General features: G+C 55.1%; 1 protein-coding gene across 1 annotated transcript; it reads left to right on the forward strand.

The window, feature by feature from the left end:
- The first annotated feature begins 448 nt into the window (after positions 1 to 448).
- PFAS (phosphoribosylformylglycinamidine synthase) lies at positions 449 to 26,173 on the forward strand. The gene is made up of 28 exons (XM_075907131.1): positions 449 to 601; positions 4,135 to 4,270; positions 4,480 to 4,585; positions 4,925 to 5,111; positions 5,452 to 5,557; positions 5,788 to 5,928; positions 7,269 to 7,393; positions 7,814 to 7,942; positions 9,073 to 9,204; positions 9,608 to 9,736; positions 9,867 to 9,940; positions 10,699 to 10,855; positions 10,957 to 11,018; positions 16,711 to 16,872; positions 17,539 to 17,658; positions 18,057 to 18,188; positions 18,462 to 18,692; positions 19,369 to 19,549; positions 20,022 to 20,105; positions 20,246 to 20,401; positions 21,079 to 21,198; positions 21,499 to 21,644; positions 21,817 to 22,027; positions 22,298 to 22,389; positions 22,494 to 22,608; positions 22,818 to 22,976; positions 23,135 to 23,287; positions 24,639 to 26,173. The coding sequence occupies exons 1-28, from the start codon at positions 457 to 459 to the stop codon at positions 24,959 to 24,961; spliced, it is 4,014 nt and encodes a 1,337-aa protein (XP_075763246.1). The 5' UTR covers positions 449 to 456; the 3' UTR covers positions 24,962 to 26,173.
- The last annotated feature ends 43 nt before the right edge of the window (positions 26,174 to 26,216 follow it).

The raw sequence follows: 26,216 nt of genomic DNA on the forward strand, positions 1-26,216 counted from the left end.
GGGCGCTCCTTGTGCACATGAGCATCTTCTATGACGCCAATCCCCCACTGAACATGATGGGCTTGATCCACTCAGCGCTGCCCATTGGGGAGCCGCTGGCCGAAGGAGTGGGCAAACCCTGCGCACGCTGGGGGATGGGGTTAGAGACCAGCCCACCCAGCCCTTCCCTGTGCCATGCCACACTGGGAGCGACAGTTCTTTAGCACCCGGCATCTCCCTTGTCCAGACTGTTACACACCTCCCCTCTCCTGCTCCACCCCAGAACGAGGCACAATTCCTTCTGCTACTGCTCCCTGCACCCCAATCCCAGCCCCAGAGCCAGGCATGTTCACCCCCCCAGGTGCTCCCCAACCATCAGGTGCCAGATTAGACCCCACAGCCATTCACGGCGCTACCCCGGAAACACTTCTTTGGTTTTGGTCCTCCCCTTCCTTTCTTTCCCCCCGCCCCCAGGCCATGGCGGAGGCCACGGCGGAGCTGCGGTTCTACCGCCGCCCCGACCCAGGGGGCTGCCCCGCGTCCCTGCTGCGCTCTGTCCAGGCGGTGCTGGGCGGCGTCCGTGCCCTGCAGCTGGAGCTCTGCTACAACCTCAACTGGACCGGTAAGGACGCACGTGGCCCGGGTGGAGGTTAGGGAACGGGAGGCTACACGCCATGTTTTTTTTTACCCCACGTGGTTCAGCAGTGCTTCGGGGAAGGTCTCCGATATTTCTGCTTCTTGCTTTGTATTTTTTTTTAGTCCTTCCTGTCAGGGAACATGATTGGCTGCTGCTGATTCAACTTGCTGAGAAAAGCTTTAAAAAGACGTTTCCTGCTGATATTTTTCTAGAGCCCTACCAGGGATACAAAATTAGTATCTGCAGAAATGAGTCGCGGATATCTGCATTTACCTTTACAGATGCAGATGCCCATGGATATAAAGCAGATACCCAGATTTCCAGAGCTCAATACTTTTCCTTCTAGAGCAGGCATGTCAAACTCAAAGCCTACTGAGGGCCGCACAAACGAAAACTGATAACTTTCAGGACCACCAATGTACTTCTATCGGAATGTCGCTATTATTATAGTTTATGTTTTAGGTGTAGTGTGTAATGTTTTTCATGTCTTTGTGTAAAATTGTTGTTTTCTAATATATAATTTTTTTTAATTTTTAAATATAAACTTAAGGTGCTTTTTAATTATTGTATATGATACATAACTTGCTGAAATAAAACCAAGTATAGACTAAAACAATAAGGGAGTGACTCCTATTTCAGAATAATTGCTGAAGCCGGGCAAACAACAGCCTTTGAATTTTCTTTAAAGAAACACCATATAAACCAGGTATATGCTGACCTTCCCGCCCCGTAATTTAAATAGGACATCTGTGTTGGCTGCCTTATTCGGCATCCATGCCCCTCTCTCATGCCTGCTCTAAATGTCTGTCCCTAGAAGGATTACCAAAATGAATTGAGTGGCTTGCAAAGCTGGCCTTTATGCTATTCTTAGGGTTTCTTAAACTTGAAAACCTGAAAACCGCTATCATGTCCCTTCTTAGTCTTCTCCTTTCCAAACCAGGGCCTTCTGAGCCGCGGCGAGCCCTGCTTGCTAGCCTCGTGGTCCAGTGTTCTTCGCATGTGCAGATCTCTCAGACCCAGCTCTTCCAGGATGTAATCTACAGGAGGGTGGATTACATTGATCGTGGAGCCCTGTTCCAAACTAAACAAGCCCAATTCTTTCAGTTGTCTTCAGTTCTTTAGACCAATGTTACTCAACCTTCTTTTAATAAAATACCCTATGTTAAAAAAGAAAATTAGAAGTACCCCTAATACCTACAGTTTTCAGACACATAATTTTTTCTACCATTGCTACACATATGACCCCAAGATCGCTTTTCATAGTACTCCTTCCTAGACAGTCACTTCCCATTCTGTATGTGTGAAACTGATTGTTCCTTCCTAAATGGAGTACTTTGCATTTGTCCTTATTAAACTTCATCCTGTTGACCTCAGACCATTTCTCTAGTTTGTCCAGATCATGTTGAATTATGACCCTATCCTCCAAAGCAGTTGCAGCCCTTCCCAGCTTGGTATCATCTACAAATTTAATAAGAGTACTCTATATGCTAATATCTAAATCAGGGGTGGGCAATAATTTTTTATGGGGGCCACTCCAAGATTTTGGAATGTGGTTGAGGGCCGCACTCTTCCATGATATTATTGGAGGAGATGCGGGCTCTGGGATGGAAGTTGGGTGCAGAAGAGAGCTTAGGGTAAAGGACTGGGGTGGGAGGCAGTTGGGATTAAGCAGGCGATTGTAACCTAGGGCAAGGGACTGGAGTGAAGGGGTTTGGGATATGACATAGCATAGGAGGGGATTGTGATCTGGGGCAGGTGATCGGGGTGCCAGATCTGGGAGGGAGTATGGGTGTAAGAGGGTGACAGATGTTTGGGCCTATTGAGTGGGGGGGCAGAGAGTTGGGGCAGGAAAGGGCTGGGGTGCCAGAAGCAGGCTGTGGCCAAGAGACTTGCTTGCCAACTGCCAAACTAGTCTTCCTGCCTGAAGAGCTTAAAATGTTTCTCATCCAGCCTGCCTGCTTGCCTGGCCATTTGCTTCATGAATAAATGAGCAGGAGAATGGCTGCCTGATATTTCAACAGGTCGCTCACATTGGCTAGTTTCTGTGTGATACTGGCCAATGAGAATGTGCTGGGGGTAGGGCAGCTCCTAAAACTTCCCCCCTCCCCTCCAGTTTTAAAACCAATAGAGAGCCCTGCAGCCACATTTCTGCAATGCATGTGGTGCTGTGAAGGAGCCTGGCTGGGGCTCCCCACTACTTCTGCGGACCAGATCTGGTGGCTTGGCGGGTTGCACTTCCCCCAGGCCTGATCTAAATCCTTAATGAAGATATTAGACCCCATGGAACCCCACTTGAAATGAAATGGAAAGATGTAGTCCCAAAAGAGAAATGCTTGCAAGCTGCATGGAAATAATACCATAAAATAAAATAATACCCCCAATTAAAAAAAAAACATAGAGAACCATGAAAGTGTTGCCATGACTAAACAAAGTAAAAAATAGAGGTAAGGATGTTAAAAATCATGTACATCAACACGTGCGAACGTGCACAACCAGTAGACACACAAAACTACCTGTGAGTGCTCTACTAATCAGCTGGATGGCATTTGAGTCTCCTGAGAGGCGGTACACGCATGCAGGGAACACTGATTACCAGTCAGATTGGTTGAAACTCTGGAAAAGAACAGAATTATCAGATTCAGAAATGAACCTGATAGTTGGGGAAGAGTTAACATAGTTTTTGTCCAGGGAAATCGTATTTTTCCAATCTATTAGAATTCCTTAAAGGTGTCAGTGGACATGGATGATCCAGTAGATATAGCATCTCTCACCAAAGGTTCTTAATCAAAGCCATGTGCTGCCCATCCTCCCTGTACTCCAGGGCTGAGAAGGCTGGGGCTGTGCATTGTCATGGGATAAGTCATAGGATAAGTCATGGGATCCTTTCACGGCTCTGACCACAGCGAGGAAATAAAGGATAGGAATAAATGGTCAGTTTTCCAACTGGAGAGGGACGTGCCACACGGGTTTATACTGGGACCAGTCCTATTCAACCTATTTCCTATGATTTGGAAAAAGGAGTAAACAGAGACAGCAAAATGTGCAGATTAAACGATTTTGAAGAGTTGTCCAGCCCAAAGCTGAATGGGAGGAGTCACAAAGGGATCTCACTATCAACCTGTGGAACTCTTTGCCATGGGATGTTGTGAAAGCCAAAAGTATAACAGGGTTCAACAATGCATTAGCTGAATTCCTGGAGTAGAGGTCTATTACCCAAGGTGGTCAGAGATGCACCCCATGATTTGGGGGTCACCAAACCTCTGAGTGCCAGAAGCTGAGACTAGATGACTGAGTGATACATCCTGTCATTTCTCTGTTCTGTTTATTCCCTTTGAAGCTTCTGGCACTGGCCACTGTCAGGGACAGGACACTGGGCTAAAAGCACCATTGGTCTGACACAGTTGAGCCATTCTTATAAGGTTGGGAGTGCGTATCATATTCCTTGGTGGCTTCCCTTCCTGGCAGGAGCTCTGAGCCACATTACATGCTGGGTATCTCAGCCCCATTCTTCGCTGCAGGTCTGTCGCACCCAAGCTCTCAAGAGAGACAGCTGATGCACTGGCTCTTTGGCTGCCCCTTCAAACCTGAAGATGTTGCCACAAAGTCCTTCCTGCACCCGGCACCCACTGACCTGCTGATAGAGATTGGGCCTCGGTGAGTCATGGGGCTCAGTTTGTGAGGGAGGGTGCTATGCTGCAGGGAGAAGGCCAGAGCTCAGCAGTGGGTGCTGTCCGCTAGCAGTCAGTATTGCATTATGGGGTGCTGATGGTGGTGGGGGTTGATCAGGGACGCTATGCCATGGGATGGGGGTCAGCCATGGGGCAGGGTCTGTTTCTTAGGACTATTACCCTTTCCTGATGCAGGCTGAACTTTTCCACGCCGTTCTCTACCAATGTGGTGTCTGTGTGCCGAGCGGTGGGGCTGGACTGTGTTGACCGTGTGGAGCGCTCTTGCCGCTACCTGGTGCAGGTGAGAGGGGATATAAGTGTCTAGGGATGGAGGCAACACCTGGGGGAGGTGGGAGGCACATGGCATTGGGGGGGGGTGGGCATTGCTAGCATTTTTGGATTCATTGGCTCTGAGGTGGGAGGGAATTCCTGAGCTGCTTGCTGCTTCTCCCAGCACTCAGATTTCCCGGGGATGGGGGCAGCTTGGTCTGTCTGCCCCCCCTTCCTGCTTCCAGGGGGTGGGTGGATCCTTGTTATCTGCCTCTCTCTCTCCCCCCAAGTGCCTGTCCCCAGTGGGGAGCAGTGGGAAGTTCCCATTATTACCCAGGGGGAGAGGCTCTCATGCCCCGTTTCCCGGCAGTGTGCCCAGCGCCCCACGGCTCCAGAGGAGGCAGCCCTGGTGGCAGTGCTGAGTGACCGGATGACAGAACAGCGCTATGAGGAGCCGATCCGCAGCTTTGCCGTGGACACTCGCCCTGTGCCCACCCACGACATAGACCTGCTACAGGAGGGGCGCACTGCGCTGGAGAGAGCCAACCAGGAGCTGGGTATGGAGGGTGGGGAGCTGGGGGCAAGGGCCTGTATTGGTGGGGAGGGTCTGAGTGCTCAGAACCAGGACTAAAGAGGGAACTATGCATCATGGAGTCGGGCTGGGGGATGAGTCCTGGGGATAAGGGTGTGGGTGTGGTGGAGCATGGGGGATGGCTCTGCAGTGGTGCCAAGGGTTGGATCTGTGGTGGGGGGCCTGGGCACAAGTTTGAAATAGCTGGATTGCTAAGGTAGAGATGGGGCTATGGCTGACCCCCTGCTCCATACTGTTCATACTGGTGAGTGCTGGGGGTCAAAGGTCACTATCCCCTGTTTCACCCTAACCCGTATTCCCTGCAGGCCTGGCCTTTGACTCCTGGGACCTGGATTTCTACACTGAGTATTTCCAGAGAATCGGGCGCAACCCGACCAGCGTGGAGTGCTTCGACCTGGCCCAGTCCAACAGGTATCAGCTAGTCCGTGCCCCTTCCTTGGGGCTTGACGGGAGCTCACGCCCCCTAGAGGGGACTGGCCCCACGCCGTATTCCCTGCCACCCCAAGGGGACAGGTGAGAGCCAATGCCCCCTAGAGGGAAAAAGATCCGTATCTCATTCCCTGCCCCATGACCTATCAGTCCCTGCCTTGGGGACAGGTGGGAGTCCCTGTGTGTGTCTCATCCCTGTCTCTGTCCCCCAGCGAGCACAGCCGACACTGGTTCTTCAAAGGGCGCCTCCTGGTGGACGGGAAGGAGATTGAGGAGTCGCTGTTCGAGTCTATCATGCGGACCCAGGAGAGCAGCAACCCCAACAACGTCATCAAGTTCTCGGACAACAGCAGGTGTCTGCCTGGGACCCTAGTCATTAGGGTGGGGAGGGGTTGGGTCACGCGCTCTCTTCCACTGGGCGAGTGCCAAGGCTGGTTCTCTTCTCCCTCCCCCCTCCAACCATCCCCAGGGCGTGGCTAGGGGTGAGCAGGCCCAGGGTGCCACTCTAAGAGGGGCTTCTCTGGAGCATGGTGCCCTGCTGCTCTGCTTCCATCTGCAGCCGCTGCTGCTGTTGCCCTTGGCCTTAGCCACGCTGCTCTTGGGGGACTCCTGTGTGTTTAGGCCAGGGTGGGAGGGAGGCAGAGGTGCTGATGTCAGGGTAACCCTCCTCTCCCACTCCCACGTATCAATCTCTGCTGGCTGTGGTGGGAGCTGCTGGTTACTGCCACTGTCTGAACAACCCTTTAGGAGTGCAGCTCTGTGTGCTGTCCCTCACGCTCCTCCCATGCACACACTGTCTCATGTTGGTGGGGATGGGAGGCCGGGGGGCTAGGGGTGATTGTTCCATAAGCTGGGTGCTTGTGTGGGTGCTCTAGAGAGATGGAAAATGGCGTCCAGCTGATTAGCAGAGCACCCTCAGCCCCAGGTGTGTTGTTTCTACTGGTGGTGCACGTGCACATGTGCTGTGGTACACATAGAAATATGTATTCTGCACATGGATGGAAAAGATGAGGGAACTGTCGAAGCAAACGCCTCACTCAGTTTACGCGGCTAAACAGACAGTTTTATTGGCCAATAAAAGCAAAGTGAGCCAAACGTGGTCTCAGCAAAGCCGGGTCCAGTAAGGCTACCTAATATAATCAATCCTAGTATCTTTATACCCTTAACCAAACAGTCTGACGTCAGGGCATTCAATTACAGAAATAATTAATTAGACTAGGAAAAACAAAGCCTTATCAACATGATGGCGGACAGGTACGAGGGAGTACCTCTCCTCTCTGAACCAGCCCAATTAACACATTCCAATAGCACATCTGTCTTGGCCTGGCGCATGGGGTGATAGAAAGTTCACTCTGGCCTACGTGCAAAGACAAAAAGCTGAAATGGTTTCTGTTATACAAGATGGCTTCTAGCTAAACATAAACTAGCTTCATCAGAACATTGGTGATGGGGGACACACCAAAATACAAATGCGTCCAGGGTGAATTTTCCCTAAAACCAGCCCTGCCTGGCTCAGTGGCTGATGGCCAGGGATCAAACAAACGGCTGTTTCTACTCGCCCATGGCAAGTAGATTTCGGCTGGTCACTCCGTGCACCCCATTCACCGGTGCTGCGCGTTGCAGAGCTGTTGAATAGCTCTCACTGCAGTTTGTCGAGCCCTGCTGATGGCCATGGCTTATTTTCATCCCTCAGTGCCATCGAGGGAAGGACAGTGTGCTCTCTGTGGCCCCGTGACCCATCCTGTCCTAGTCCCTTTGAAAAGAAAAAATCCACCCGGCACGTCGTCTTCACTGCAGAAACACACAACTTCCCCACCGGTCAGTGTGGCTCTGTGTATGGTTGGGGTGGGAGGAGAATATTTATGTATGGGGGCTCATCTATACATGGGGTGTGGGCAGGGGATTATGTGATAGTCTGCTGGGAACATTGGGGGGAATCCCGGGGTGAAGTATGTAGGAAGAGTGAATTTGTGTGCTGTCTCATGGGGGATGTCCATGGGTCAGGGTCTGTGTGGTGGGGAGGCAGGATGGCTGAGGGGTGGATGTGCGGGGGGGTGACAGTACATGGGGGTTTTGCAGTGGGTGGATGCTACATACTTTTCCTACTCTTGCATACGCAGGCTCTACTCCATGAGGTATGGGAGGTTCCTGTCTGTGGGGCTGGCATGGGAATGTCACTGTGGGGTGTGTGTTTTGGGGGTGTCTTTTGTTGGCTCTTACGCCAACTCTCCTCCCCAGCGGTGGCCCCATTCAGTGGCGCCACGACAGGGACAGGCGGGCGGATCCGGGATGTGCAGTGCACGGGACGCGGGGCCCACGTCATCGCTGGCACAGCCGGGTACAGCTTCGGAAACCTGCAAATCCCTGGTGAGAACAGGGAGATCGCATTCGGAACTCCTCCCCAAGCTGTGTTACCCCTCCACCTCCTACTCTCTTCCTCCTAGCCATGGGCTCCTCCTGCCCCTGGGACCAGGACTCTGCCTGAAGCTCTACGCCCCTCCTCCACCTTGCCTGGGACCCTCCACACTCACCCTTGGTCCCCTCTTAATCCCTGCTCAGTGTTGGTTGAGTGCAGTAAATGCCTGAGACTATTTGTGTGTTTGCCCCCTGCCTCTTTCCTCGTCTTAGCAAAGACGGGGAGTTTTCAGCTGGCAGATCTAGTCACCTTCCCGCAAAACGAGGTCTCCCCTCGATTTGTTACTCCTTCCAAGCCAAGCCTGCTCCAGCCAAGGATCCCTTGCCTGTCCCTGCCCCATCACAGTTACAGGGGACCGCACCTGTATCTCTCCCCCCTCTCCCCCCCGCCCTTCTCTGTCGAAGGCACCCACATCTCTCCCTCCAGGCCTGGTCCCCTGTCACCTGTGGTGATATTTACCCCCTTCCCCAGACCTTCCTGCCTAGCTGCCCTTCCATGTGCTGGGCCACAGTGCCTGTGTCACTCTGTGATGGCAGGAGCCTTTGAAGGAAACAGACCAACCCGTGCATGGCTTTCCATGCTCCCCATCCTTCCCAGGGTCTCCTGGCTTTGGGGAAAGGGAGGGGGCACACTATAGGGCCAGCCCCACAGGGGACTGAATCAGTAGAACATTCTTTCCTAGCCCCAACCAACATTTTTAACCCTGTGATTCTCCTGCCTAGTCGCTAGAGCCCAAGGTAGCACTTCCATCTAATCATTGCGGTGCAAGGGAGCTGGGGCAGCCGGCTCTACTGGGCTCCAGGCTGGGGGGATGGTTTAGCTTTGCTTATCCTATGGTACCTTGTGACACGGTCACTGTCTGCCTCCCCACCCGCTGTCCCTGTGGGGCACTGCCTGCTGGGCTCCCCGCTCTAGTCCAGGTCCCAGGGAGCTGTGGGTCGTCCAGTCCCTGGCCCGCTGTGGGCTCAGAGAACGTCCTTCTTGGCCTGCCCTACTGGGCCTTCTGGCTGCCCTTTGAACTGCCTGAAGCCATTGCTGGGAATCCCAGGCTGTCCCCCTGACCATCTTTCCCTGTCTCCAGGCTACCCGCTGCCCTGGGAGGACCCGACACTGCCTTACCCTGTGAACTTCGCCCGCCCTCTGCAGGTGGCCATCAGGGCCAGCGATGGTGCCTCTGACTACGGCAACAAGTTTGGGGAACCTGTCCTGGCTGGTGAGTAGGGATTAGGGTGTGTTTCCAGGGTTTGGGGTGGGAGGGTGGTGTGTTCACGTGGGCACGCACCCAAGAGCTTTCCGAAGCAGCTTTCCTGCTGCTCCATGCTCACAAGAGGCCCCTGCCTGACCCGGCTCTTCCCTGCTGGGGTGTCCAGAAGGCTGTGGGGTCTAGTCTGGCATCTGATGCCTCGGGAGTACCTGGAGGGGAATGGACATGCCTGGCCCTGGAGTGGGGATAGGGGAGCACTGACTAGCAGAAGGAATTGTGCCTAGTTCTGGGGTGGAACAAGAGAGGGGAGGTGTGTAACAGTCTGGACAAGGGAAATGCCAGGTGCTAAAGGACTGTCGCTCCCAGTGTGGAGGGGCTGAGTGGGCTGGTCTCTAACTCCCATCGTGTGCAGGGTTCTCCCGCTCCTTCGGCCAGCGGCTTCCCAATGGGCAGCGCCATGAGTGGATCAAGCCCATCATGTTCAGCGGGGGGATCGGTGCCATAGAAGATGCTCATGTGAACAAGGAGCGCCCCGAGCCTGGTGAGTGTCCCCTAGTCCCCAAACCTTCCCCATCCCGCAGTAAAGGGGAGAAGGTGGGAGAAGGGGAGCCAGTGTCCGGCTGTCGGGCTGGGTAGGTTTTGCTGGGTCTCACTGTTCGCTGTCTCTCCAGGGATGCTGGTGGTGAAAGTGGGGGGGCCCGTGTACCGGATTGGAGTCGGGGGAGGTGCCGCCTCCTCCATCCAGGTGAGTGGGGAGCAGGACTGCATCAGCAAAGCCCCGGGCAAGGCCCCTGCCCCATCCACTGGTTGGACTGCTCCCCCTATGCCCCACCATGATTCCCACACAGCCCTGCCCCCCAGCCACAGGGGGTCCTGCCCTCCTCAGCCCTGACACTGCTACCCCTTTTCTGCCATATACCCCCTCCCACAATGCAGCTCACACACCCCTTCTCCACCCCCCCATGTCTGTAACGGGAACTGCCCAGCCCCCTTTCTCTATGCATGCCCAGGAAGCACCCAGTGGTCAGGCTCACACAGCCTGCTCAGTTGGGCCCCCAGGCATCTGTGTCCCCACCCCTCTGGCCTGAGAGCAGGTAGTGATGGCAGCAATAGGGGACATTCGGGCTGTGTTGGGATGAGCTCTGTCTCTTCCCCCCACCCCCCGATGCAGGGTGGCTGTGCCAGCAAGCTGTATTTCAAGGAGTGAAAGGATCTTTGTTTGGGGGGAGCAGAGCAGGGGACAGAGGGGATTCCCCCCCCCCCCCATGGCTCTCCCCACCAGGGACAAGGGGACAGTACCTGTGAGCGGGATTTGGGAGAGCTGCTGGCTGGGGTGCGGGGTCAATATCAGGAGATTTGTGACTGTTGGAGTGACCCCCCCCTCCTGTCTCTTGCCCAAGGTGCAGGGAGGCAGTGCCAGTGAATGGGATTGGGGGGAATATGTGGGAGGATTAGGTGTATCGGAAGAGTTATGTCTGTGTCTATCGCTCCATCTCACCCCAGGTGCAGGGGGACAACGCCAGTGAGCTGGATTTTGGGGCTGTGCAGCGGGGAGACCCCGAGATGGAGCAGAAGATGAACCGGGTGCTACGGGGCTGTGTGGAGAGTGGGGCCACCAACCCCATCTGCAGCCTCCACGACCAAGGAGCTGGGGGCAACGGTGAGAGGGAGCCAGCCAGGGGTTGTTGGGCATGGGTGGGTGCTTGGCGGGGGTGGCCCAGCACTCCAGCAGTGGGTGATTCTTCCCTCCCCTTCTTCCAGGAAATGTGCTGAAGGAGCTGAGTGAACCAGCTGGAGCTGTGATCTACGCCAGCCGCTTCCAGGTATGTAAGGACCCTCCACCCCTCATGCCATCTGCACCAGGGGTGTGGGGGAATCCCTGCTCCCCCATTCCAGCTACTCCCAGGTGTGTGGGGACCCCTTTCTCGCCTTTCCAGCTACTCCCAGGGGGCTATGGGGATCCCCTTCCCCCATGACAGCCATATTAGGTGTCTGGGAACCCCCTGTCCCCTCCTATGCCAGCTGCTCCCAGGTTGGAGGGGGAACCCTGCCCCCTCATCCTGCTCCCACCTCCCCCACCAGCTGCTCCGAGGTATGTGGGCCTGTCCCAGTGTCATGGCAGCTGGGCATAGTCTCATGGCTTTCTCACTCCACACCAGGCGTGGGGCTGCAGCCCTGGGACTCTCTCCTGTGTGGGAAGCTGGGCCAAACTGTAGCTCCCTGCCCCAGTGTTTGGTTCTGGGAGCAATGGAGATCCACCCCCATGAAGCTGGACACACCCTGCTCCCAACAGTGCTCCAACAGGGGCCTGCCAGGCAGGGATGCCCCCCAACCCCCAACTGGTTGTTCCCCTGACTCTTCGCAGCCCCTGACCAAATGCTGTCGCTCACCCAGGTGTGTGGGAGCCCCCCACCCCTGCCTTCTTGGGCAGTGTGGTAAAGGCAAGTGAAGGCAACTAATTGCCTTCCCACCCAAGGGCTGCAGAAACTCCAGCTGGTTCTCTGCTTCTGAAGGCTTTGCTATGGGCCCTGCCACTTGCAGGGCAGAGAGGAAGGCAGAGTAGAAGCTCATGGAACATACAAGCTCACGTTTTAAATGTAGAGCAGCCTGTTTGCACGCTGTGTCAGGAGCTCCATCTGCAGCAGAATGTGGCCTGCTGGCTGGGTCCTCCTGCCTGTCTGTTTCCCCTTCTGTGTGCTGGGAAGGAAGCCTTCCAGTTTCCATTGCTGGCAGTGGAGCTGGGGAGAGGGGTGGGTGTGGGGAGAAATGAAGAAAGGTGTGTGTGGAAGTGGGGTGGGGTGAGGCCATGGGAATGGAGCAGGAAGTGAGGGGAATGAGGCGAGAGGGATGGAGAGAAGGAATGGGGATGAGGAATCAGAACACTAGAGCTGTAAGGGACCTTGAGAGGTCATCGAGTGCGGTTCCCTGCCCTCACGGCAGGACCCAGCACCCATTCTAGACCAGTGTTTTTTAACCAGTGGTAGGAGTATCCTTTGGGATATGCAAGAGAAGTCTGGGGGTACTTCAACACAACTGAAATTTGGAGAAAACTGAATTTTTGTTTTAAGTTTTACAGTGCTTTTTTTTGTTTTGTACTTTTTACACCCAAACATTTCATTGCCTGCTCGGCTACAATTAAGTTGTTTAAACAAATGTGTTGCAATGGTAGAAAAAAATTTGCGAATCTGAAAACCCTAGGTATTGGGGGTTGTTGATAAAGTTATTGAAGAGAACTGGTCCCAAAACAGACTCTTACTGAACCTTACTTACTATGTCCTTCCAGTAGGATTGTGAGGTGTTAATTACTATTCTCTAAGAACAGTTATCCAGCCAGTTATGCACCCACATTATAGTAGCCTCATCTGAGATGTATTTGCTTAGTTTATTGAAGCTCATGCAAGACCATTTCAAATGCCTTACTAAAGTCTAGGTATACCACATCCACCGCTTCTCCCTTATCCACAAGATTCATTATCCTATCAAAGAAAGCTTGGTTTGTTCTTTACAAATCCTTGCTGGCTGTTACCTATTAACTTATCTTCCAGATATTTGCAGATGAATTCTTTAATTACTTACTCCATTATCTTTCCTGGCACAGAAGTTAAACTGAATGGTGTGTAGTTCCCTGGGTTATTCTTATTTCCCTTTTTATAGATGGGCACTATATTTGCCCTTTTCCATTCTTTTGGAATCTCTGCCAACTTCCATGATTTTTCAGACACGTATAGGTAAAGACTCAGATACCTCCTTTATCAGCTCCTTGAGTATTCTAGGATGCATTTCATCAGGCCCTGGTAACTTGCAGACACCTAACTTTTCTAAGTGATTTTACCTTTTTTTTTTTTTTTTTTTTTTTTTTTTACTTCATCTTTTAAACCAGGGGTTCCCAAAATTTGACACGTGGACCAGTAAATCTATTCACAAACTTTTGGAGGACCAGTAACATTTATTTGCATATTCATTAATCAAATGATGAATATTCAAGTAAGTTGTTTCTGGTCCTCCCAAGCCCCCAGTGCTAGCTTTAACAAAGCTTTTGATATGGTCACCCACAATATTCTTGCCAGCAAGTTAAGGAATATGGATTGGATAAATGGACTGTCAGACAGAAAGCTGGTTAGACATGGGTTTCCCAAACTTTTTACTTCACTGTAATTGGAACCCTTTTTTTCTGTACTGTTTTTTGCAGCCCAAAAATATAAACACACAAAAAACAAACTGAGAAAATACCAGACATATAACATGCCTGGTATTTTCTCATTAGGTAAGTTTTATTATTACTGGATGTATCAGTTTGTAGTTTTGAACTGCCTGCCTGGTAATTGTGCTCAGACTGCATGAGTGTGTCTACCAGCCAGCCAGTTCATACTACTCGTGGGGCAGGTGGAGAGGGAGCGGGGCACAATAGAATCCCCGGGCCGGACTCACTCGTGCTTTGCCGGGGGGGGAGGGGGGGACGACAGTGCCCCGAGATCCGCATATGGCTGGGTCAGTCCCGCTGGCCGATTTGCTCCCCTCGCTGTGCCTCTGGCCAGCCCTACTTCCCCCAGCCTCCTCCCGGACAGCCAGTTCTTCCCCACTTCTCTCAATCTCCCTTGGCTGGCCCTGCCGCTTCTCCCCCCCAACCTCCATCTTCCCCGGCCTGCTCCCTGTCCCCGACCTCGCACCCCCTGGCATCCCTGCTTCCACCCCCCCTCCCCCCTCCAATCTCTCAGAGACAATCCTGATGCCCCAGGCAAGCCCTGCTTCCAGCGGCTACTTCTCCCCTATGCCTCCTCCTAATCTGTTCTGGCCAGCTCTGCTTCCGCCTGCTGCCACTCCCCCAATCTCCCTGGCCCGCCCCGATTCCTCCATCTAGTGCTGCTTCTGATAGCCGGCTCTCCCCTCCTCTCTCCTCCCTCCCTCCCTCCCTCCCCCCCCCCCCCCCGACCTCTCTTAGGTAATCATCTGCCAGGAGCCAGAAGATCCAGCAGCAGACTCTGCCCAGGCCGGCCAAGGGCTTGGGGGACCCGGTGCCACAGAGGCACTCCGGAAGCCCGGAACACCCTGGCAACCACACTGAGGCCTGGTATTTTTTCCTGCGGCCCGGTAGCGGGGCGCGGCCCATAATTTGGGAAACGGTGTTCTAAACCTATCCCCTTCCCCCTAGCATTTACTAAGTTAGGCATTCCTTCATCAGATTTCTCAGTGAAGACCAAAACAAAGAAGTCATCAAGCACCTCTGCCATTTCCAACTTTCCTGTTAATGTTTCTCCCTCCTCACTGATCAATGGGCCTACCCGTGTCTTTGGTCTTTCTCTTGTTTCTAATATATTTATAGAAAGTCTTCTTGTTTCCTTTTGTGTATAGCTAGTTTGAGCTCGTATTGTGTGTTTGCCTTTCTAATCTTGCCCCTACATACCCGTGTTGTTTGCTTATATTCATCTTTTGTCATAGTTTCCACTTTTTATATGACTCCTTTTTTATTTTTAGCGGATGCAAAATCTCCTGGTTAAGTTGAGATGGTCTTTTGCCGTATTTTCTATCTTTCCTATGCAGCAGAATATCTTGCTTTTGGGTCCTTAATAATGTCCCTTTGAAAAACTGCCAACTCTCTTCAGTTTTTTTCCCCTTAGTCTTGCTTCCCATGGGACCTTAGCTACCAGCTCTCTGAGCTTACCAAAATCTGCCTTCCTGAAATCTATTGTCTCTATTTTGTTGTTCTCCCTTCTGCCATTCTTTAGAATCATGAACTCTATGATTTCTTGATCACTTTTACCCAAGATGTCTTCCCATTTAAAATTTTCAACCAGTTCCTCCCTATTTCTTAAAATCAAATCTAGAACAGCTTCTCCCCTAGTAGCTTTTTCAACCTTCTGAAATAAAAAGTTGTTTCCAATGCAGTTCAAAAACTTATTGGATAATCTGTGCCCCACTGTTTAACATATATCTGGATAGTTGAAGTCCCCCATCACCACCAAATCCTGAGCTTTGGATGATTTTGTTACTTGTTTAAAAAAAAAGCCTCATCCATCTCTGCTGCCTGGGTAGATGATTTATAGTAGACTCCTAGCATGATATCACTCTTGGTTTTTTTAACCCCTTTTAACCTAACTCAGAGACTCAACACGTCTGTCTCCTATGCCCATTTCCACCTCAGTCCAAGTGTGTACATTTTTAATATATAAGGCAACACCTCTCCTTTTCTTCCCTGCCTATCCTTCTATACCAGTATTCCAATTGTGTGCATTATCCCACTAAGTCTCTGATACCAGCTGATTGTACAGACAATAATTTGCCGGAAGAGGCAGCGGTAGTGAGAGCAGGGCCCCACAAGGCCTCCCCCTTTTCAAAGGGTTACACAAAGAAGCAGATGGGCCAGCACTCCCTGCTGCACACACGCTTACTGTGCACACAGCATTAGGCTGGCCTATTTGTGGAGGAAGGCATCTGGGTACTGGGCTGTGGCCAGGGCCAGCTAAGTGGGACTGGGCAAAGCAATAAATGGCCAGGAGGAACAGATCCTCCTCTGCCTTGGCCAGAGCCCTTCAGAGTGTTTCCACAGATAAGCAGTGGCCTGGGCTGGGCAGTTAGTTTTTTTACTAGTTCAAATTCTGTGATGGGCAGGGTGAGCTGTTGGCTGGGGTAGATAGTAAGCTGGGGGAGGGGGAAGACTGGGAAGAAAAGGGTGTGGAGGGGAAAAAGGGGGACCAGAGGGACATGGTGGTGGGGAGGAGAAGTATTGGTAGGTTTGGTCTTTTCAGTGATTGGAAGATTAGAGGTGCCTGTATTAGCCAGCCTGTATTTTCCTGAGGTGCTCACTGCTGCTGGAACAATCAACATGGGAAGCCCTCAGTTTGTTTGTGTGTAGAAGTGAAAATGAGGTGGCATCTTTTGCAGTCAGATTCCAGTCATTTTCTTCCTGTTGGGGGCAAATGCCAGCTGAGGTCCAGGCTTTGTTTAATTGTGTGAAGACAGGACGAAGATTTCTCAATTATCTCTAAGTGGGGCTTGCCATTCTGTGTTCCCCAGGATCAATTAGAGGGATTTGGGGCATGTACAAGCTGACATGCAGGCAGCTTGCGAATGCCTCAAACACCTGGAACTTTGAATGGCAAGTCCCAGTTAGAGCTACAGTATAAGGTTATATAATAAATCCATGACTGACCTTTCTTATTCCCAGTTTCAGTGCTGGTAATTGGGTACCTTCCACATGTCTGGCACATGGTACAAAACATATTCCATTTTGTTGAAGAGGAAATAGCAGAAAAGCAGAAGATTCAGCCAAAGCAATTTTTTTTAAAGTGCACAGTGAGCAGGGACACAGACCGCCAGGGAAGGAGAGGAAAGAGAGGACAGTGAGGAGGAGGTAGTAGTCTCCCTGCCCAAGCCTCAAGTGGAAGTTTCAACCATCACTTATGCCTGCACCCCTGCCCTCTGGCCCCTTTTGGGAATGTGGGACCCTGATCTCACCCCTTCCAGTTCTCTTCGTCTCTCTCCCACCCTGACACTTCTGTCTTCCCCTCTCCTGACCAGCTGGGTGACCCCACTCTGAGCGTGCTGGAGATCTGGGGGGCTGAGTACCAGGAGTCCAATGCCCTTCTGCTGCGCCCCACCAACACTGCGTTGCTGCAGCGCCTGGGTCACCGCGAGCGCTGCCCTGTGGACATTGTGGGCACCATCACCGGGGACGGACAGGTATGGGTGCCAGCTGGGGGCACAGGGCCTGGAGATGGGTCTAGAACTCACAGCTGGGGGAGGTGTGGTAGGCCTGGCCCCTGGGCGAGCGGTGGGATTCATGTATTGGGGACACAGTGGCCAGGCCTGGGTCCAGAAGTGTGGGTGCAATGAGGGGCCTGGGATTGGTGAGAGGCAGTCGGAGTCCTGAAGGAAGTGGGGCTCATGAGGAGAGAGGGCTTACATGGGGCATACAGGGCACCCAAGCTCCGGAGGGTGGCTGGTTCCGGCAGTGTTTGCGAGGGGGAAGGGTGCTTGCACCCCAGGGACAGGGGAGCTCAGCACTGTGGGGGGAGGCAGGTAGGGGTGACGTGAGGTGGGGTAGAGGTGGTGAGCAATCCACACCACTTGGTGCTTCCAGCCAGAGCTCAGGCCCAGAACTGCAGCACAGATGTGGGTCTCTGACTGGGGCAGGGTCTCTGAGCTGGGCCTGGCTCTGGGTGAGCCCTGTTCTAGCTCTGAGGCCAGGCAGCTGCCCTGGGTCTAGGACCAGGTGCCCCAACATCCCTGAAGGAGAGACGGGCTGGAGGGAGGGGCTCTCGCCTCCTAGCCCTCTGCACCCCCAGCACACAGGGCCATGGGGTGGGGGTCGTGACTCATCACCGACTCCTACGTTGCCTCCCTCAGATTGTGCTGGTGGATGACCTGAAGGCGCCGGTGACCGATGTGGGGCTGACGCAGACCAATGGGAAGAATCATCCAGTTAACCTGAAACTGGACGGGGTGCTGGGCAAGATGCCACGCAAGGTACTTGGGGAGGCCCTAGGGTTGCAACCTCAGATCCCCTGAAGCCTCCACAGAGGCCAGGGCTGGAGGAGCTAGAAGCTTTCCCTGAAATGTGATGCCCCCACAGCACCCCCTGCTGGGGACAGGCAGGGCTGGAGTAGCGAGGAGCTTCACCCACATAATGGTGCCTGAACCCTGCTCCCCATGCTGCCCCCTTCTGGGGGAAGCCAGAATTGATGAAGCTGGGAGCTTCTCCCAAGCATGGTGCCCCACCTGGCTCTGCACAGCCGTCTCTGCTGGGAGTAGCCAGGGTGGAGTAGCTGAGAGCTCCCCCACAGAGAGCACCCTCCATCTCTGCTCCCCACAGCGCCCCCTGCTGGTTTAACTAATGAATGTCCAATTTTTCCCTCCCCCCCCAGAAATTTGCCTTAACCCGCAAAGGCCCAACTCTGCGCCCTCTGACCCTGCCCTCTGAGCTGAGTGTGGGGAACGCTCTGGAGCGGGTCCTGCGGCTGCCGGCCGTGGCCAGCAAACGCTACCTGACCAATAAGGTACTAGTTCCCACTTCTGTTCCATACCCCCCAGAACGTACAGGTCCAAGGATGGTGGTAACCCCGACCCTGTGTCTTTCCCTCCTAGCCCCCACCTCCTCCAGAGGGGTGGTGCCTCACGCCCCCCCAACTGTGTGTCTCTGCCCTCCTGTAGAGGGCTATGCCCACAACCCTGTATTCCTAACCTCCACCCCAGGGTGGTGCCCTCACAATCCCTGGACCCAGTTCTCCTCCCCAAGGGGTACTGCCCTCTGAGCCATGTTTCTGTGGCAGGTGGACCGGTCGGTGACGGGACTGGTGGCCCAGCAGCAGTGCGTGGGGCCCCTGCACACTCCCCTGGCCGACGTGGCTGTGGTGGCCCTGTCCCCCTTTGAGACAGTGGGGGCGGCCACAGCCCTCGGGGAGCAGCCACTCAAGGGCCTGATCGACCCAGGCGCAGGAGCCCGCCTGGCCGTGGGTGAGGCGCTCACCAACCTGGTCTTTGCTCGCATCACCGATCTGCGGGTGAGTCACCCCATAGGGAAAGGGGGGTGGGTGCTGGGGGAGGGGAGAGTATGAAGGGATAAGGGCGGGGGGGTGGAAGGAGCCAGTCTGTCTGACCTTTCCCCCAATACCAGATGTGACCTGCAGTGGGTATTAGAGGTAGAGGGGGCCCGTGGGGCTGTGTGGGAGGCGTGGGGGAAGGCCATGGGGCTGTACGGAGATCCCATGGCTGGCCTCCCTGCTTTTCTCCCGAAGATGTGAAATGTAGCAGGAACTGGTTATCGGGGGCATGGGGTTGTGGGGTTCTGTGACTGATTCTCTTCTCCCCCCACCAATTGTGAAATACAGCAGGGACGGGGGTTGTTGACAGTATCCCCTGAAGCACAGGGGCCGTTGGTGGTGGCAGCCGCAGGGCTGGGGGCAGTGAGGGGAGAGGGGGGCATGGAGCTGTGGGGGTAGCTGTATGGAGGTCTTTGGGGCAGAAGGGCGGTGTGGAACAGAGCATTAGGAGGGAGGCATGGCTAATGACCCCCTGCTCTCCATAGGATAAGGTGCAGTGGGCACTAATTGAGGGAGCCATAGGGCTGGGGCAGAGAGGCCCATGGGGCAGCACTGAGGTTGTGTGGGGGGCCTTGGGATGGTACAGGGGATCAGGGAGCTGTACAGGGATCCTGTGTCTAACACCTCCCTCCCCCAGGATGTAAAGTGCAGCGGGAACTGGATGTGGGCAGCCAGGCAGGCAGGCGAGGGTGCAGCGCTGGTGGACGCCTGCAGGGCTATGTGCACTGTCATGGCCCAGCTGGGGGTGGCCGTGGATGGGGGCAAGGACTCGCTCAGCATGGCAGCTCGTGTGGGTGATGACATTGTCTTGGCACCTGGTGAGTGGGGTGGAGGGAGGAGGGCTGGGTTCTGCCCTCTCACTAAGCCCTTTCAGGGCTTGCCCCCTCACTATGCCCTTCCAGTGCCTATGGGGCCCTCCCCCTGGGATTGTGTCCAAGAGGCCTCCCGTCCCCCTCCCCCTGTACTCCACAATAGCCACATCACATCTCTGTAGCCAGCAGGCCAAGCATTCATCCGTGGGGAAACTGAGGCACATCGCCAGTTGCCTCTTCTCCCACAAAGCTCTGCTGGATGGGTGTGTGAACCAGGGCCATCGTTTGCCCTCACTAGAGCCAGTTTTTACTCTCACCTGCCCCCCAACTCCAAAGAGACCCCCGATACTTCCCCTACAGGTGCTCAGGCTATCCTGGCCTTCAGTCCTGCCCCCGCCCCTCTTTCCTTCTCCCTCTCCCTCCTCCTCCCCCCTTCCCTAGCCGCAATCCCCACTGACCCCATCCCTTCTTCCCACAGGGACACTGGTCGTGTCGGCCTATGCTGTGTGTCCAGACATCACAGCCACTGTCACACCGGACCTCAAGTGCCCCGATGGCAAAGGTAAGAGGTGAGGGCTGCCTCAAGAGGCAGGGCATGGGGCCTGACCCCCTCTACGGGATGCTGGTTCTCAAGTGTCACAGGGCAGGGTCAGAGGATCCTGGGGTGGGTCTGGCTCTGACCCCATCTCTCTTGCCCTGCAGGGGTCCTGCTGTATGTGGACCTGAGCCCGAAACAACACCGGCTGGGGGGCAGTGCCCTGGCACAGTGCTACTCCCAGCTGGGGGATTGCTGCCCAGACTTGGACAGCCCGGACACCCTGGCAGCCTGCTTCCGCGTCACCCAGCAGCTGCTGCAAGGTGCGTGTATGTGTGTATCACTGTGGGGTAGATGTATGTTTGTATCTCTCAACCTGTCCCGGATAGCCATGTGCCTGCCACCCCCTGCTGGTGGGATGGGCCACCTTTGTGTGTCCCCTTTGATATCTGGAACCCCCCCATATCTGGGGGGGGTTCCCTAGGGCAGGGGTGGCCAACCCATGCTGAACGAAGAGCCAAGATCCAGTTGGATCCCGTGCAAATTGCTGGGGCAAAGTTGTAAGGGTGGGGAGGAAAAAGACTGTTCCTTTAAGAAGTGCTTCTTTGGCCTCAGCAGGCTCTTGCCGGTGGCTGCCATCTTGTATCCACCATTTTGAATGGCCACGCTGGACGGCTCCCCTGCCCTGGTGAGCATAGGGGAGGCAGGGACCATTTTCAGGGGTGTGGGGGCAGCTTTGTGAGCGCACTGATTTGGTCGGTGGGGGGGCGGGGAGCGAGCCGCATGCTGCTTGCAGACTGTGGGTTGGCCATGCCTGCCCTAGAAGCTGGATATGAATGCTCCTTGGGTCTGAGAGGAGGTGCTGTGGGGTGGAGGGTGGGGGGGGTGAAATTGACCATGGTTCCCATCAGAGCTGGGCCTGGCAGGAGAGGCTGGGCTGGGTTTGGTGGGAGATGGGGTGTTGATGATGGGCCTATATCACCCAGTGCTGTGTCCCCAGAGTCAAAGGTGAGTGCGGGGCACGATGTGAGCGACGGGGGGCTGGTGACCTGTCTGCTGGAGATGGCCTTCGCTGGGAACTGCGGCCTCCAGGCTGAGCTGGAAGCACCTGAATCCAGTGGTGAGTGGAGGCCCTGCCCCAAACCTCTCCCCCTCCTATGATGAAAGGCGTTCCAATCCCTAGCCCGGCAGTGAATGGCAATGCGCCGTCCCCCCGAGTCACTCACAGCCCAGCAGTAAATATTAACCCCCCCACAAATTTCCCCCCTCCTTGCATTGCTGTGGTGAATGGAAAACCTCCACGCTGAGCCCTACCCACAGCCTGGAGGGCAAGACCAGGACCCCTCCATGACTTAACCTTATGTCCACCCCACACAAACAGACCCCTTTTTCCCCTCCCCCCCTCCCCCATCTCCCGCAGCTCTTGAGGTGCTGTTTGCAGAGGAGCTGGGCCTGGTGCTGGAGGTGCGCAGCGCCGTGGCAGAAGAGGTCTGCAGACAGTACAGGGAGGCTGGAGTACGCTGCCTGCCCATCGGGCACACAGGGCCTCTGGGGCCCCAGTCCATGGTGAGTGGGGCTGTGGGTTGGGGCTGGAGAGTACCATAGAGCAGGGCAGTGCCCAGGGCTGAGCAGCGGGAGTGAGGGGCACCGGTGGGGGAGATGGGGCTGGGCTCACAGTGTTTTCAGGTCGAGAGCGAGGAGCACCAGGCTGACACCCCTCCCCCCACTTGTCCTGTAGGTGCGGCTGCGGGTGAATGGGCAGGAGGAGCTGGCGCGGCCCGTGGCTGACCTGCGTGCCATCTGGGAGGCCACGAGCTTCCAGCTGGAGCGGCTGCAGGCGTCACCCCACTGTGTGGAGCAGGAGGAGCAGGGGCTGGCACGGCGCCAGGGGCCCACCTTCACCCTGAGCTTTGACCCCAAGGTTCAGTCCCCACTGCTGCGCCACATGGGTGAGAATCGGGACCCCCAGGTGGAAGGGAGAGTGAAGGGGGCATCCCCAGGGCCCAGCAGCGGTTCTCTGGAGCGAGGGTGGCATGGGAGGCGGCATCCCCAGGGCCCAATAGGGGCCCTTGGGAGGGTTTTTGCCAGTAGGGCCGTATGGAGCCCAGCAAGTGGCAGGGAGGGGCTCTCTGCCAGCGGGTGCAGGTGGAGCCCATCGGTGGAGCCAGCGAGGGTGCACGGAGCTAAGTGTTGGCCTCTAACTCCACCTTTGCCCCCAGTCCCGCCAGCCCCCCGTGTGGCCATCCTGCGTGAGGAGGGCAGCAACGGGGACCGGGAGATGGTTGCAGCCTTTGTCATGGCTGGGTTCGAGGTGAGACCCCTTCATCTTCCCCTTCCTGACCCTCCGGAATCTTGACATGTCTGTCTCCTGCTGCTCTATCCACTAGGCCCCACTGTTCTCTTCCCCTCTCCCAGGCTTGGGACGTGACCATGCAGGACCTGTGTGCAGGGAAGGTGACTCTGGACTCGTTTCGGGGACTCGTCTTTGTGGGGGGCTTCAGTTATGCGGACGTCCTGGGGTCTGCCAAAGGTGAGACGCTGCCCCTGAGCTAGTGTTCCTGCTTCCCTTACCCCTGCCGAGCCAGCCGGTCCCCACCCTGGGGTCCCTTATAAGGGACCAGCTCCATCCCCCACCCCTCTGAACCAGCCAGTCCCTGCCCAGGGGCTGGATGGGAGCTGGCACCCCCTAGATGGGGCAGGCCCCATGCTTTGACCCCCAGGGTCCCTCTTTGTCTCTAGGATGGGCGGCTTCGGTGACCTTCAACCCTCGGGCACGGGCCCAGTTTGAGGCATTTCACCGGCGCAGAGACAAGTTCAGCCTGGGCGTGTGCAACGGCTGCCAGCTGATGGCGCTGCTGGGCTGGGTAGGAGCTGAGAGCCCCAAGAGCGGGCCTGCAGGTGAGTGAGGTAGGGCTGGGTGGGTGGGTGGGGTGGGAGGTGTCTGGGAGGGAGTCAGATTTGGGGGTCCTATGTGGCTGGGGTAGGGGAGGTATCTGAGAGCATCGAGTGATGGCTATTTCTGGGGGGTGGGGCTCACCTTGTCTGTCCATCCACAGGTGAAGCTGTCCGTCCCGGGGTGCTGCTGGCCCCCAACGATTCGGGCCGGTTTGAGTCGCGTTTTGTGGCGCTGCGAATTGAGGAGAGCCCGGCGATGATGCTACGGGGCATGGCTGGCTCCACCCTGGGCATCTGGGTGGCCCACGGAGAAGGTGACGGCTCTGCCAGTGCTGGGGTTCTGCCCTGGGGGTGGGGTCGAGCGATAGTCCCATGCAGGTTGCCCTCATGGTATTCGAGGGTACCTGGAATGGGAGGATGTTTCCCTAGCAGCCTTTACTGGGCTGTGTCTTCCCCCCCCGCCCCCCCCCTCAGCTGTGTCCCATGAGTGGGTGGATGAACAGGCCCTCCTGCTGGTGTGGGGAGTGGGAGGTGAATTGGTTGGTTTCAGCCATGTCAATGGTAGAAAAGCTCTTTGCAGACCCTCAGGAGCCGCCTTCAGTAAAGGGGGCATAGAGAGAGAGATGCCTCTGGATTGGGAGTGGAGTGTGGTTCCCTCCGTGCCTCGTATGGTCGCTCTTGGAAAGGGTGGTCTGTCATGGCTCCTTCCTCACTCTGACATGATAAATGCAGAAGTGGGGGCCAGCAAGTGTACCCCAAAGCCTTATCTACCAGGCTTTGGTATAAAACTTCCCCCCAAATCTTAAAAACCTAGATTTTGGGAATAAAACTTCTGCTGCCACCACCCAAATATTAATAACGAGATTAGAGGAAAGATCATTTGGGAAATCTCACCCCTATTATAAAAATCAGGACACACAAGTAACCAATGCCAGGTTAATAAAAAGAAAAGAGAAAACTTATTATTATAACGATATTCCTGTTGCAAGCATAAAGATCAGATGGAAAGGTAACAAAATATACTCGTGGAGGAATTACACCATGGGCTAGAACTTAGTTGAAAAGAAAAACCAAACGTCTCTTAAGCAGTGCCAGATCTCAGATCCCATACCCAACCCTTAAAACAATAAAGCCTAATAAACTACCTAAACTTTACCCTACTTACAGAAAGTGAAGAATTGTTTCTTGAAGAGAGACATGTTTGTCCCTCTCTGTAGCTGCAGAGGACTCGCCCAGAGAGACAAAGGAGGGCAAAAAAACAAATTCCTTTGTCCCAGTTTGAAAGTCCTACGTATATTCCTATTGGCCACTCCACCTGGCTAGGTGTAGTTAACCCCTTAATCCCCAGGCTGCTGGCTAACCCTCATAATCATGACATGGTCCCTGCATATCTCCCCCACCCTGTCTTCTTCGCCCTCCAGGTGGTTAGCTGGGGCATGTGTGTCAAGGAGAAGGCACTGGAGAGCTCTGGGCTTTGGCTGGGTGTAGGAGGAACAGGGCGCAGCTGTTGGCCAAAGCTAAGGAAAATCTTGGCATAAGGAGCATGAGCCGCTCCAGTGGAGCAGGCTGGGCACTCCCAGCTGGGGGAGCCCCCGTTGCTACACAGGGAAAGGAACCAGGCTTCCAGCTCCTGTCCAACCCAGCCCCTCTTCTCCCCTCCCCCAGGTCGGATGCGGTTCCGCTCGCCCGAGGTGCTGGCTGCAGTGACGTCAGGGCACCTGGCCCCGCTGCGCTATGTGGACGACCAGGGCCAGCCCACCCAGGAGTACCCCCAGAATCCCAACGGCTCCCCGCAGGGCATCGCAGGGCTCTGCTCCCCTGACGGGCGCCACCTGGCTATGATGCCCCACCCCGAGCGCTGCGTGTTGCCCTGGCAGTGGGCTTGGATGCCACCCAGCTGGCGCCGCACCATGGAGGTCTCACCCTGGCTCCGCATGTTCCAGAATGCTTGCGAGTGGTGCCTGCGCTACCCCGAAGGGGAGCCCTGACTCAGGAGCCTGGTCACTGGCCAGCTTTTGTTATTGAGAGAGCCATAGACCTGCCCTGCTTCTGACCAGCATCAGATGGGAGGGGACATGCGTAGAAGCTTGCTGCTGCACTGCACCCCCCGCTGCCCCTGCCATTATATCACACCAGCTACTGAAGATCTTAAGCATGGCCTCCCTATGCAGTGTGACTTCCTGTGCACCCCGGAGGGAGGTGCCCTGTTGGAGGGGGGGTGAGGTTGTATTGTGGGGGTGAGAGGTTGTGCAAGAGGAGGTGGCAGAGCCATGTGCAAGTTCCCTCCTAAGCTGCGTGGTAGCACAGCCCCATCCAGCCAGGGGCTCAGGGCTCCATGCATGGAGCTGACTGGCTGGGGGAGAGGGACACTTCCCTGCTGAAAGCAGAGAGGCCAGTCTCTTGTCAGCTGAGGCTGTAATGCTGCTCCCCCAGCCAGGCAGCTGCATGCGCGGACCCCTGAGCCACCACTGCAGAATGCCACCACAGCTCCTTTCCGCAGGGAGCCCCAACTCCCTGCAGATGGGCTGCTGCTGCCTCTGTATCAGAGGCAGCAGCATGGGATGGGGGAAGGCTTCCTGGGAGTGGCCACTCCGTTCCCAGAAGGTCCTTACCCCGGCCTCATGTGGCAAAGTGGCTATTCGTTCGTCTTGCATACGTGCCTCAGGTGTTACTCCGGCATCTAGTCAGTGGTGTGGAACCTATAGCCCATGGGCCATCTCCAGCCCCGTGCTTGCTTGAATCTGTCCCATGAGGTTCAGGGTTCTTCTCCCTCCCTGCCAGCAGCGGGGTTAGCCAGTGCTGGCATTCCAGCCATTTGGTGGGATTAAGATCCCTTCTGCTGGGCTCCTTCCATTTACTTGATTTGATTGTCCTTCTACCCACCTTTGAGCTGCAAACTCCAGCTGCTGGCCTCCACTCTCCTGCAGAAATCAGGAAGCTGCTGCTCTCGCTGAAATTGTTGGTACCTCACCCTACAGCGAGCCAGGGAACACAGAATAGGACCAAGCCTACAAGCCTTACTGTGCAACGTCCTTTCCCCTTCCTTGCTGCATGCTCGTTACATTTCTCCAATCAGTGGTTTTTCTGTTCAGTTGAGGGGGAAGAGTCTTATTACTCACCAGGTAACCACATGTGAGTGCTCAGAAGCGCAATAGTTTGTGTCCTTGGCTTGTTGCTTCAATAAAAGATAATTCACCTTTTGGGCTGCCCTGGGATTCCTTCAACACTGTGTCAAAGGCTGAG

This window comes from Pelodiscus sinensis, chromosome 24, assembly GCF_049634645.1.
Source record: "Pelodiscus sinensis isolate JC-2024 chromosome 24, ASM4963464v1, whole genome shotgun sequence".
NCBI lineage: Eukaryota > Metazoa > Chordata > Testudines > Trionychidae > Pelodiscus > Pelodiscus sinensis.